The 13,186-nt window shown below is 39.5% G+C and overlaps 1 protein-coding gene and 1 long non-coding RNA gene across 2 annotated transcripts in view; one reads left to right on the forward strand and one right to left on the reverse strand.

Moving 5' to 3' along the window:
• Positions 1–215: 215 nt before the first annotated feature.
• On the reverse strand, positions 216–11,241 carry LOC142571509 (uncharacterized). The gene is made up of 2 exons (XR_012825891.1): positions 10,611–11,241; positions 216–5,992 (listed from the first exon to the last, which is right to left on the reverse strand). It is a non-coding gene; the product is annotated as an uncharacterized LOC142571509 (long non-coding RNA).
• Position 11,242: 1 nt separating this feature from the next.
• Positions 11,243–13,186, forward strand: part of LOC142571507 (uncharacterized) — a 60,999-nt gene continuing 59,055 nt past the window's right edge. Inside the window, exons 1-2 of the mRNA XM_075679921.1 lie at positions 11,243–11,564; positions 12,125–12,303. Coding sequence (XP_075536036.1) covers positions 12,133–12,303 — 171 coding nt within the window. The 5' untranslated portion in view covers positions 11,243–11,564; positions 12,125–12,132. The remainder of the gene's footprint in view (positions 11,565–12,124; positions 12,304–13,186) is intronic.

Raw genomic sequence — 13,186 nt, forward strand, 5'->3', positions numbered from 1 at the left:
GACGAGAAATGTGTTAAATAGTTTGTGTGGTAGCAAATGTGTGCATCACAGGGCAGCCCGTTGATGTAGTGAAAACACGGAAGGAAGTGGACTCAACAGAGATAGGAAAAGATGACCAAGGTAAAGGCACTATAGTGTGTTCAGCGCAGGTGCCATCATTTTGGTGTTGAACTGTGCTATACAATGCCCAGCTGCAGAGGAGTGAGGAGACAATGAAGAAATAATTGTAATTTATTCTGATAAACATGCTGCTGCTGATGGTAGGCAAAGAATATAAATATCTGATATAAGCCATTTAAAGGGACACTAAAGCGAAATAATAAATCAGGTTAGACTAATAAAGCATTGTTTGAGAACCTTGCAGGCAGTCAAAATTTCAATATAATAGTTCGATTATTAGATGAGAAAATGGAGGTCGAAGTATCAGTATTCGAATTTCGTGCTGAAATTCAGGTGCCGGTACGTCAGTGCGATGTCAGGGATTCCGAAGTATGTTTTCGCATTTGGGCTGCATTGGCTGAGTAAAGGTTCCCAAAACTTGCCATGTTTAATATTTGGTTCATTTAGAACACAATGTAATCAATCTGTAGCACTATATAACTAAGTAGGCCCTAGAAGACGCCATCAACATCCATGACATCACAGTGACCAGGTGTGGGAACTTCAAGGAGGCGTCGCCACCCGTCTTTCATTTTTGCGATTTTTCTGGCTTACCAAAACTCTTATCGTAGCAAGAGTGGTGTTTTCGGTGTCGTAGAAAGGTAGTTTACTGATGCAGAAGAAATCATTTTTCCCTTTAGTGTCCCTTTAATAAACAATGTTATTGTACAAAACTGCACAGTTATGGTGGTTTGTACAATGGCAGGCTTTCACCAGATACACAGAGCATGTTGGATATGTTCACCATATGTAAATTTCTAAGTCATGTCAATTTTTGTTTGGTGTCCACTACGTTGGCTGTATTAGAAAATGTTTTTCGAATAACCAGTCTTTGCAATGGCAAGCCCATCAGGTGTTGTCGCGAGGACGCGATTAAATTATTACTCCCAATTTCAGCTAAGCAGTCCTTTTATACTTTGTATGTCACCTATCTTTTGCTTATGTAGAGCAGTCACATAGTGCTATTGCTGATCTGAGGACAGTGATATGACTCTAATCTTGACAAATAGCGTGCCAAAAAGCCTTGCTTATCAAAGCAAAGATGAACTTGATATGCTGCCTTGTACTGCTATACATTTATCAACACTATGTGGTGTGGTGGAAAGATTTTAAAGCTGAGGCAGAAGGTTGAGCTGGAAGGAGGAAACAATTGCTAGGATACCGATTGACACTGGAGACACAACACTGGCTACACTGGCAACTGGGCCAGTTAAGAAACTTGGGTCACTATTTTGTAGCAACGCTTTTTTTCAATGCTGATGCCTTTTCACGCTTTTCGCATTTTTGAGGGTCACTTTCAGCACTCTGTACGGGTAGGAGCATTACTCTGACCGCCTATCTGGCTCTGGCCCTACAATTAAGCTCCTTTGCTCTGAGCTCTCTCTAGCACAAGCTAATGTGTGTGGAAATTAATTTTCAGCTTCCATAGAAAAGGCACTCTGAACACAATAAGCTGAACAATTATACAGCTCCTTGTTTTACATGTGCCTATTTTGCTTGATGCCTGCTTTATAAGCTGAGAAGTTTTTTTTCAATAGGGATAGCTGTGGGTACTGCTCAGAACTGGTCTTCACCGAATATGTAGTAATTAACCAACATTGACTGGTACCACAGAACAAGTATTTCAATTTTCTGGCAAGGAAATTATCCTGGCAGTGAATTGCTTCTTTTATTCTGTCTCGCTTGGGCTCTGTTACGTATTTTTAAATAAATAATAAAATGTCTGCACCAAGGGCTCGGACAGAATGCCAAATGCTGAGACAATGTCAGCTGTATGCGACAAGGTTCTTCAATAATGTCATTTGCAGAACACTATGAACTGTTAGTAACAAAGCAAACTGCATTGTGGCTACATGTCACCTAAGTATAAATTGCTTGAAATAGCAGTTTTAACCGAAGAAGTCATAATTAGAAGCGTTTATTTGATTACTGTTCATTTCTAACTGGTCTTTTTTTGAGTATCAGTGCCTGGTTAAGTATAGGGAAGTTGTATGGACTTGGTGGTTTGCACTTTCCTTTTTTGCCCATAGGTGGGGTGACAATCATCAGAACCGCCGTGATTTTGGCGGTTCTGATTATTAGTATGTTTCAATTCTCAAACTCACCACTGGCATGACTGAAAAAAACTACAGCGAGCACTGCCTCTCAGTGCCTGTAAGCACCTCATTGCAGCATGGCTGCAACATGAAATCAAAACGCCAAGCGTCTATTAAAAGAAATATAGGCTCCATTAAACAATGGATTGTGGGAAATATGGGGTAAAACTTGTGGATTTATCTATATTGTCTGCTTCTGACTACAGTGGGAACATTTAACCCTTTGTGGTCATGCGTCAGGCACCTCCCAATATGCCAAAATATAACTTCCAGTCAGATGTTGGGAAGTGCTGGATGTGGAATTGCTTGCATGCACAGGCGCTTTATTTTTGTATTTGTTGTGGCACCTTTTGGGGAACTCGTTCAACTATTGATAAGTGCAGTTTTCATTGTCCATGTATGGAGGCAGGACTTGTTTAGCAGCATACTTGAAGGAATTCATACAATATTGTTTTTCGCGAAGCACTGAGAGGATGGGCAGCTTTCTCTACGTATGTTTCATGAAAACTCGCATGAGTTTATTGAATCTGAAGATTATTTTAATGCCAAGGAGGAGGAATATATTCGATCTTCAGATGACCGGCCAACATCCCTGAATGAGACCACTGAAAAATAAAGTGATGATGAGGACCCTAGAGAAGATGTTTCCTGTGGTGATAATCCACAACGTGATACTGGCTGGAAACTATGCTGTTGAAAAGCTTAGGAATCAAGGAAGTTTTTTCTGAAATAAATCATTACTATGTGCTTCTTCAGACGAGTACTCTTTCTCTATGGCTTCCACAAATGCACAAAATAGTTTATGGCCGGAATGACTGCTAAGTGGGTAAATGCTCATGATCGCTAGGGGTTATTGCATTTTAATATTTGTTAATTTGTTGGACCAGATTAATCCTAAAGTTAAATGGCTGTGCTCCAACAGTTCACTTTTTATAGAGAGAAAATAATGTTATGATGGCTATGGTATTTAATTTTATATTTACAAGGAGCCACTCAACAGTGATGTTCGATGGCAAGTGGACAAGGTGCTTCAATATAAGTATGATGAAGTATATGGTGCTAAGAAGTCAAAAGTATTTCGTACATGCAGTGCATTATGGCAATTGACGATGAACTTGTTACAGCCAGTGCTGAGTGCTGTACCTACCCTGTTCTTTATACAATGCATAGGACCTACACAGTTTTCTAAGAAATAAATAAAGTTCCTCATTTTCACATGTATAACCTGACGCACCACCCCCATTGCAATCTTTAAAAAAAGAAAATGCGTATCAACTTTGCAAAAACTGCATACAACGATGCTCGAAAATATATACAAACAACCTCACACATTTATCGGCAAAGAGTAAAACTCCAGAAACAATTTTGTACGTCCAGTCAAAGGTCTCTCACTGATGGTCTCTGCCGAATCATGGTGCAGCACCATGAGCTTTGCAGCAGTGACGGCAATGCTGTGAAACTCTATCACAAGTCAGTGTTCACGTTGAGCCCAAACCCAAATATTATATTCAAACATCTCTAATTTTTGTGCAGATAACAGGCCGAAAAATGTGGTAAATTTGAGGCAAGATATTTTTAAGGACCCGAGACGGTTCTGCAGGTAGCAGTTTTTATAAATAGTGAAAACTAAATTTCTTATGCTTATTGCTATCAGTTCCTGGCTGACACTCAGAAATTATTTACTCTTACTTTTTGCCATCCGACATTGTGCATTATCATCAAGATGCTTCAACTTAAGCATTGCATCTGCAACCATTTAATTCCAGTTTCATGTTTTCCATGTTTGGCGGTGTTACCGTCAAGTTCTGAAATATACCAACCTGCCCAATCCAACACGCTACTTCATGTTTTTGATCTCCAGCTAATGCAGCATTTTTCTGACTGTCTCTAATCTGCATGCTGTCCCTTCATCTTTACTTGCATGTATATGTTGCACTAGCACCTGGTAGATGACAGGGCAATCCTTGGCTCCTCTGTTATGTGCATACTGAACATATTCTTTACCTTGGTAAATTCAATGCACATCAATATATACAAAGTGTCCTTGTGAGATTTACTAAATATGCAATGGTCCACAATTATCTTTTTCTCTCTGTGCATGCTTGGCCATGGCTGAGGATGAGAAGTACTTTCACTACCTTCCAAAACTTGGGAAATATGGATCTGTCATCTAGTGGTGTAAAAAAATATTCAGATTTTTTTCAACCTCCGTTCAAAAGGATGAGCTTTCTGTAGTAAAGAAGTCACCGAGCTACGAGCACTGAAATGGGTTATGATTATACCACATATTAGCTGCACCCATTGGTTGTTGCTAGCATGTTCAGCAGATGCAAGTCATTGAGTCATTTGGATCAAGTGAAAATCCTTGAAGCAGTCACTGCACTGCTACCTTGTGTCCCGCTCTTGCTTTTTTTCTTTAATTCAAAGGACTTTGTTTTGAGAAGCATAGGATGTTGCAAGTAAAATATCTATGGCCTTCACGGAGTTGAAAATCTTAAAATTCAAGAGCTTCCATGGGTTTCAGTAAAACCCATTTGCAAGCACCACTTAGTCAAGCTAAAGATAAATACTCAGCTGATTTTTCTATATGCAAAATAGTACAACAGAGCTTAGAGAGATTTGTCATCCCTAATGACAAGATGAGACCAAGAGTGCTATCCTTGTCAAATTTGCCATCTTGTCAGCTCTGACTGGCCCATAGGGCTGCTACGACCACTCAGGTTGGCTCAAAATGCCACCACTACCAAATTTGACAATGTCCAAAATGGTACCCCAAGTGTATAGGCTCTCTTACCACTGGTCAAGGTGGCTGCACATTATCATCATAATATACAAATGTACTCCACTGCACTTGCAATGGTTTTTGTTATCGACAAAACTAACACTACATAAAAACCAGGCTAGCTACACCACGGGGACCACAATATGGTGCATAATGTAATAAAGAGGTGCTGCCTGACATCAAAAACAAGCAAACTAGACAAGCTTCCAACAACATACAAGAAAATAAAGAAAGCATAAAAAGAAATATTTGTTTCACATAGTTCTTGTATTCATGACACCACCTAAGAATCATTTTGATGAAAGGTGGTGCTACTAAGCATGTAAATGTCATGATTTCATGGACACAGTATAAGAAAAAGGAGAAATTCTGATTTGCACTCTATCTCCCTCCCTTTTTATAAAGGGAGGTAAGGATAGCTGTAAAATGGCAGTTTAATATCAAGCTGCACCTGCAGGTTTTTGCTTGAACGCAGAACAAAAGCAATTCAAGCATTATAGTACTTTGATGTAAAGCTCGGAACATTTAAAGTGTCGCCTTGCTGCAGTGTTTGTTTTCTCACTGCAGCATGTCTGCATCACTGTTATCATTCCATTCAAACTGGCACAGGAGCATGGCATAAATGACCATTAAGCAGGGATTTTGAAATTAAGGTTTCCTTGACTGGGTAAGAATGGTCACTGCCAGCCATATTCTGAGTGGTGTCAGTGTGTTTTCTGGTATCGGTGGCGAAGCATCATGTGCCGCCGAAGATTGTCAAGCCGTGTCAACTTTGCGTCGCACATTGAGCACTTGTGCACTTTCTTCTGGCTTCCATGCATGTCCTTCTTGTGCCTCGACAGGGATTTGACACTCAGATGGGCGAAACAGTAGGGGCATGGTGCAGTCACAGGTCGTCCAGCTCTGCCAACATGGTGCTTCTTTTGTAGCGCTGAGGTGTTGGATTGTGTCAGCACTTCACAAAGGAGAGAAAGAAAAGAATATGGTTAGAAAGAAACAAAATCCCTCAGTAAAGTAGGCAAATAAAAGCACTAGATGGTAAAGAGCTGACGTGGAAAATGCATGTTCCAGCTACAGTATGGCCATTAAGTTGAATGAGGTGAGTGTGAAGCACTAATGTTGACAGTCAAGCATAAAAAGGAAAAAATACAATGCAAAAAATAAACCTAAGCTATATAGAATATGTGAACAATTTTTGTTGTTAAATGACTGACCATTCATTGCCTTTGATGCAGCTAAGTTTCTTTTGTTCAGTTGTTACAAAGATGTTCTTTCACTTAACTAAGTTTTTGTCCTTTCCCCCCCCATTTATTCCAGTAAACTTGAGCGTGTTATGCATTGTACGACTTATTACTGATCAACTGATTATTGTTTGCCTACCCCCTCCCCCTCTGTGATGCCCTACAGGTCCCTTAGAGTACCTAAATAAGGTATCTTAGAGTCTTTAAATAGAAACTGTGCAAAATGTCTAAGGAGGTTGTGCCTCAGGCAAAGCGATAAAAAAAATTCACTGCTTTAATGTTAGGGAACATTACTAGATAAGTAGGTTGCAGTTCTTACTTGAACCTCATTAAATACTACCACTACAGTTTACCAATGAATGTGCAATTTGACAATGAGCAGTACCAGTAATAGATTTCCACTTGAGCCAGCGAGCTGCTAAATACAAATACACAACAGGCACTGCGATACCTCTCTGAAACACTAGCAGCGATCTAAAATGTCATTCCTTCTTGAATATACAATGCACTTAAGTACTTGAATTTGAAAGCAATTTGACATAAGTGAAAGCAAGTTAGCATAAGTGCTACAGTTAACAAAATAATGTGGAAACTGTCCCTATCACCAGCATATATATAAAAAAAAGTTGTTGATAACAGCATTATGAAAAGCTGCCCACCTTTTCCTCCATTCGCCTTTAAAAAAGAATAAAAGCAAGCAAGCAAGCAATGAGCAGTTTTTCCATCATGCAACATAACCAATTATTGTTCCGATGGTGCATATATAAAACAGAGAATTGCTTTACAGGCTATTAAAACCAATCCCTGAAAGCAAGTGGTCCACATTGTACTTGTTTATGAGAGCTAAAATATGGGCACAACTAATTTATGGATTTGGGTGCAATTTGCTGTCATAAACAATTAGTGGAATACAGTGGCACACATGGTGTCTGAAGATTGCACAAAAAAGCAACATAAGCTACCTGTAGTGTTTGTACACATCAATCGTGCTTTGTAGTTAACTGTACATGCCTCTGTAAAATTTTGAGAAATTTTGAATCAGACATTTTGCAAAGTCTGAGCAACACACTTTCGGATTATTTTATTTGTGAAGTGCTGCACATCTGCAATCTTGTGCATTGGATTGTTGTAGGCATTGCGTACATGAAACATGTGCATTTTTTTATCAGTAGATAAACATGTCAGCTAATAATTCAGAAAGCCTCTGGCAGATTGTGGTTGTTTTTTTGTCATGAGGTAGGTGGGCTACCCTAATGGTTTGAGTTAGATGCAAAGTCTTAATGTGCTTCCTGAGTTACTAAGTGCCACCAATTAAAGCACTACTAAAGGGTTTCCAACAAGACAGTTTTGAACAGTTCGAACATTATAAACAGCAACTTATATGTTGAATACAATTAAAATAAAGAAAAAGTACTTCACTGTAAAGGTGGTCAAAAGCAAAAGACAGTATACAATAACAGGCACCCATTCAGAGCTATTTCTGACTTTCAAGGCAGCGATACAAATATGAAATGCATTAAAAGACTATGCACATGGCAACATGCAGATTTCACTTAGCCATGAGTAAAGTTTGATGGTTTCCTGTTGCCACCTGTGGAGCCAATGAGAGCTTAATATCAGTTTTCACAAATTATTATCTGAAGAAGAGAGAAAACTGGACAAGTTGGTACTGGTTCATGGATAAACTTATGAGTGCAGTGAAGAGGAAGACAAGACGAGTGACACAAGTGCCAACTGGACAAAAAACTGGGTGAGTTGGTACTAGTTCACGGTTAAAACTAACAGTGTAGCAAAGACCAAGATAAAGGTAAGCGACACAACACAAGCATTGACCGGACATAAAAACTGGCAACTTGGTACTGGTTCATTGTTAAAACGAACAGCGCAGCAAAAACAAAAACAAAGGCAAGCAACAGAACACAAGTGCAGTAAGCACTTCTGTTGTGTCGCTTGCCATTACCTTTATCTTTGCTGCGCTGTTAGTTTGAACCATTCTTCACACATGGTACGATCAAGCTGTTGAGTGACAAACAATACTCTTGACAGCATACGCGACCGAATCTTACTATACCAGAAGACTGACAGATTGAGAGTTCTTTCTTGATTCGGTGGATGGTGGTACCTGGCCGTTCTTAGTTACCGGAGCGATTTGTCTGGTCAATTTCAATAACAAATGAGACTCTAGCCTGTTAAATAGGTGCGAAGTTCCCAGCACCTTACAACCTTCTTAGAGGGACAAATAGATTCTAGCCGCACGAAACAGAGCAATAAGACGTCTGCGATGCCCTCAGATGCCCAAGGCTGCACATGTGCTACCTTGTAGGAAGCAGCGCGTCTTCATCCTTGTCTGAAAAGACTGGGTAACCCATGAAACTTCTTTCAGCTTGTAACTGTTCTCCTTGAATGAGGAATTCCCAGTAAGCGCGAATCATAAGCTCACACAGTTTACGTCCCTGGCATTCGTACACACCGTCCATCACTACTACTAATTGAATGATTTAGTGAGATCCTCAAACTGGTGTCCAGCGTGGCCTTTCGGTGGTGTCAGTGTGTTGGAAAGATGACCAAAGTTGATCATTTAAAGGAAGCAAAATTGCAACTCAATCTGTAAGTGCTTACTATATGGAACCTATTGACATACACAGACATTAGGCATACAGGTGTAATTCCAGCCAAATAAGACCTTGATGTTGAAGGCATATCACATTGCACATTAGAAGTAAAAAAATCACACACACTGTGGTAAAAACACAACAAACTCTTATAATGCAATGGTCAGAGCTTGTGAAACAAGCTAATGTTGGAGGTGGAATCTCCCGCATGGGCAAAATTACTTGGTTGAAGGTGTAGATTAAGGAGAAGGGCTAAGTGAACATGAAACTTTGAGCTTATGCTATAGAATAAGGTATGTGGAGTAGCTGGTTTGGACTGATGCTCATCTTAACTTAAGGTTGAAAGGGCAATTTTCACCCCTTTGCTTGGTTAGAGCTGAACACTAAATAAGTATTAGAAGTATTACCTCCAACATTCCCCATGAAAACTGTTTTCTGATTTCTTTTTATTTATAAATAAAAACGAGCTCTGCATGAATTTGAGCAATACTTGTGTAGAATTTTGTAGTTTAAGAATTAATAAACGAATATGACAAGGTTCTATAGTCAACCATTAGTAAAAAACAGTGCAAAAAGGTACCCTAGCCATTTCTTTACATGTGCTTATATTTTCTTAATAGAATTTAATAGGCTTTGACAGTCCAGCCTTGCCCTCACACAATCTGTCCTTTTTTTGACATGTTGCATGCCTGCTGGCTGTACTTATGCAGCAAAACATTTACAGCCCTGCAATCATTTCATCCACAAATGAAAATTAGCTGCTTCTTTGTACTTCTCATTTATATCATAATACTCTAGTTCAGAATTGAAATATGCAAGCAAAAAGCATTCTTTTTATATGTAATTTAGTACATATTAGTGCCTGCTGTTGTAAATATGCAACATGATGAAAACAATTCTGCAGTCAATGTATAGATCAATGATGAAAAAAGTATATATGTTTTACGACCTGTACGTACGGCTAGCTTGCTCAAGAACTTCCATTGGGCTCCGAGAAGTGACCTCAACTTCATCTTCACTATGTCATCTGACCAGACAAATTTTTGCCACACTGTTGACTATATATATATATATATATATATATATATATATATATATATATATATATATATATATATATACAACAAAAATTTTGCATCTAAAATAATAAAGGATAACTGTGCACTATAAACAGCCATACTGTTTGCCTCTATGGTGCAAGAATGTTGCCAGATATGACATTTATGTAGCACAATTTCTTTTTAACTGTGAACTACTGAATGAGTACTACGACATTGACAGAGCACACATATGACATATGCTCTGCTAAAGTGTATGCTGTGTAAGAATGTAAAGAGAAAATGTAATGACTAGTCAGTCTAATAAGGTTACCACATTAAGACTGCAGCAAATATAATGCCTCAAATGCAGAAATAATGGCAAAATACAGACATAAGGTCACAGTCTGAATTAAGACATGAAGTGTATACTATATATAGCTTTGATGGCGTCACATTTCGTTAACAAGGTAATGCTGGACATTGTTTGTTTGTGTGTGAAACCTTTCCATATGCACTACACACACACCTTTCTTGTGGGCTCTTAGGCACCAAAAAGGGTCTTTCCCTACCACTTAAACATATTGCAAACAAGACAGAAACAAGCACTGAACGAAGGTAAATGCACTCAATTAGCCAACAATAAAACACGTTGACACACACACTAAAAAAATAATATACACCTCTAAGAGCCAAATGGATGTTCCGAAAAAAAAAAAAAAATCTTTTCTTTCTTTTTTGCGTGCTAAACAGCAGGTCACTGGGATCAAGTGCACAGCCCGGTTATCCTCATTGGCTTGCACCCTGATTTCCACTCTTGCCATGTCTCCACCAGTAGCGGTCAACTGCGCCTCCCAGTGTAGTCAAGTCTGCATGAGAACAGTAAATTTTAGCCTCACAATGATACTCCCACCGCAAATTAAGCAAATCAATACAAACGTCAGATAGATTTGAACATAGCAGTGCTGTAACGAAGGAAGTAAAAGACAAAACAATAACAAGATAGTTCCAAGATTCACAACATGCACGAAGACACACAGTTTTATAAGATGCAGACGCATAAGGAGCCTAAAAGCACAGCTAGGAGGTAATGCTCAACTACGAGAGCACTGCTGGTTTCGAAGTTCACGGTGACGCTCACTACCCCGCGAGTTTCCAGGAATAAGGATAACAGTGAGTGATCACATAATCAGGCAGATCGCTTGTAATGCTTAATTTCCGGCTATTCATGTTCGCTACGCGTATGTTTAATAGGGCCTACAACACGAATTGCAAGGGATGACAAACGAAACGGGTGCACTTCGTTACTATAGCAAGCAGACAACCTAGTGACGCTGTCAGCGCCGTGCCGCCGTGCGATGTCTCAAGATGCGCCGTAGCTGAAGAAATAATTGCGCAAAGAGCATTCGTACTTTATTTACTCGGCTTGCATCAACATGTACTCTGACGGCGTAGATTTTGGGAATATTTCGGATGTCCATTTATTTGAGTCTTACTTTTTCTTTTTCGTCTCTTTTCCCTAAACTTGGCACTCGCGTCGTACATCAAACACGGCGTACTAGCAACAGTGAAGGGTAGAATCGAGCGAGCGAGCGAGCGTCCGGTTGGTTTGTAAACAGAGTTTTATTTCGCGCGAGGTGAGTGACCTACTCCGTTCATTTCGCTGAAGTTTTCCTCATATTGTGCATGATGTGTGAAAGCTGACATTAACAGTGCAACAATTAATTTCTGGTAGGGTTTAACGCTGCCGCCAGTTGTGGTTCTTGTCGAGTTGTGCATTTTGCGAGTTTTAAAATACGGAGAGATGTGTTCGTCGTGTTGCCCCCTTTAGTGCTGAAAATAATTAAGTAAGCGGCTGTTCTTGTCTTAACGTAAGTGTGTATGAACAGTAAGCCCGTGAGATCTGACACCATTGTCACAAATACGCAGAACCTCACACAGAGCTTGCGGCCGCATCATAGGGAAGCGATTCTTGGTTTTTTTCTCCCTCCGGGTGCTAGTTCTGATTTACTGACGGCCAGTGCCTGATGATTTTTGATGATTTTGAATATTTCACGGTGTCATTACCTCAATGAACATTCTAAACATTGGCGCGCGTGAAAACGGGGTCAGCGCATCTAAGGGTCTTGAAACCAAAACCTAATGGTGCCCCGAAGTAAACTGATCACGGTGTTTTTCTTCTGTGTTCCATGGTCAGGTGCCAGTATGGGCTCCCAACAATTTTGTCTCAAGTGGAAAAGCCACTACAGCAACCTTCTGAGTGCCCTCGACCAGCTACTATTCAGCGAGTCGCTCACAGATGTCACACTTGCCTGTGAAGGATTTAGCCTCAAGGCTCACAAGGCTGTGCTTTCAGCCTGCAGCCCCTTCTTTCAGGTGCTTGCGGAATTGCTAATTGTTCGAAAAACATCTGCATTATTCCCTGCTTTGTTGAAATGCCCTAAAGGATTTTGTTTAGGTTTCAATTTACTTGTCCTGCTTTTCAGATTTATTTATACATGAGCACTAATATCAGTATAGGAGCAAGGAATGCACCTTCATACACTTCACTGACAACTGCACAACAGAGTTTCCAGTGAATTACCAAAAATACCACGTTTGTGACATCTACATCTAAAGTCAGCTCTATAAGGATGCAGTTTAAAATTTTGAGAGGGAAGGATAGCCATGATGCTACACTTAAAAAGCTCCTTGTTCTTTATATGCAATGCCTCATTACGTAGAAGGCACCAGAGACTTGTAAGAATGCTAACACAGCACTCAACATCTATTAAAAAAAAAGAAACGAAACAATGAATTGAAAATCAACAGACTTATTAAGTTGTTGTCCTATTGTCACTAAGGTAACCTTCAATAGAATAAAGGCAACATTGAATTGACTCTGTTGTGTTATCTTTCATTGGTCCTATTGCTGCGCTTAGTTTTGTTTTAAAAAAAATTTTGTTAGAATGTTTAAATCAAGCCAGGGAACCAGCCAGCCACAAAAGAGAGAGAAAAAAGGGAAGGAAGGACAGGGATGTTAGCCAGTGGAAGTACTTGCTGGCTACCCTGTGCTGGGGAAGAGGATATTCAACAATAGACCATATTCGTGTCATTAATCAAGTTACTTAAAAATCTGGATTATAGCCAACCTCTCTGCTGCCTTTGTCAGATACTGAAAGGCATTTGAGTTTTATAGACACATTAACAGCTAGAGGAAGCATTGTGTCTTCAAGTTGTAGAAAAAGCATATGTGAATATCTTTGAAATATCTGCACTC

This window comes from Dermacentor variabilis, chromosome 2, assembly GCF_050947875.1.
Source record: "Dermacentor variabilis isolate Ectoservices chromosome 2, ASM5094787v1, whole genome shotgun sequence".
Lineage (NCBI taxonomy): Eukaryota > Metazoa > Arthropoda > Arachnida > Ixodida > Ixodidae > Dermacentor > Dermacentor variabilis.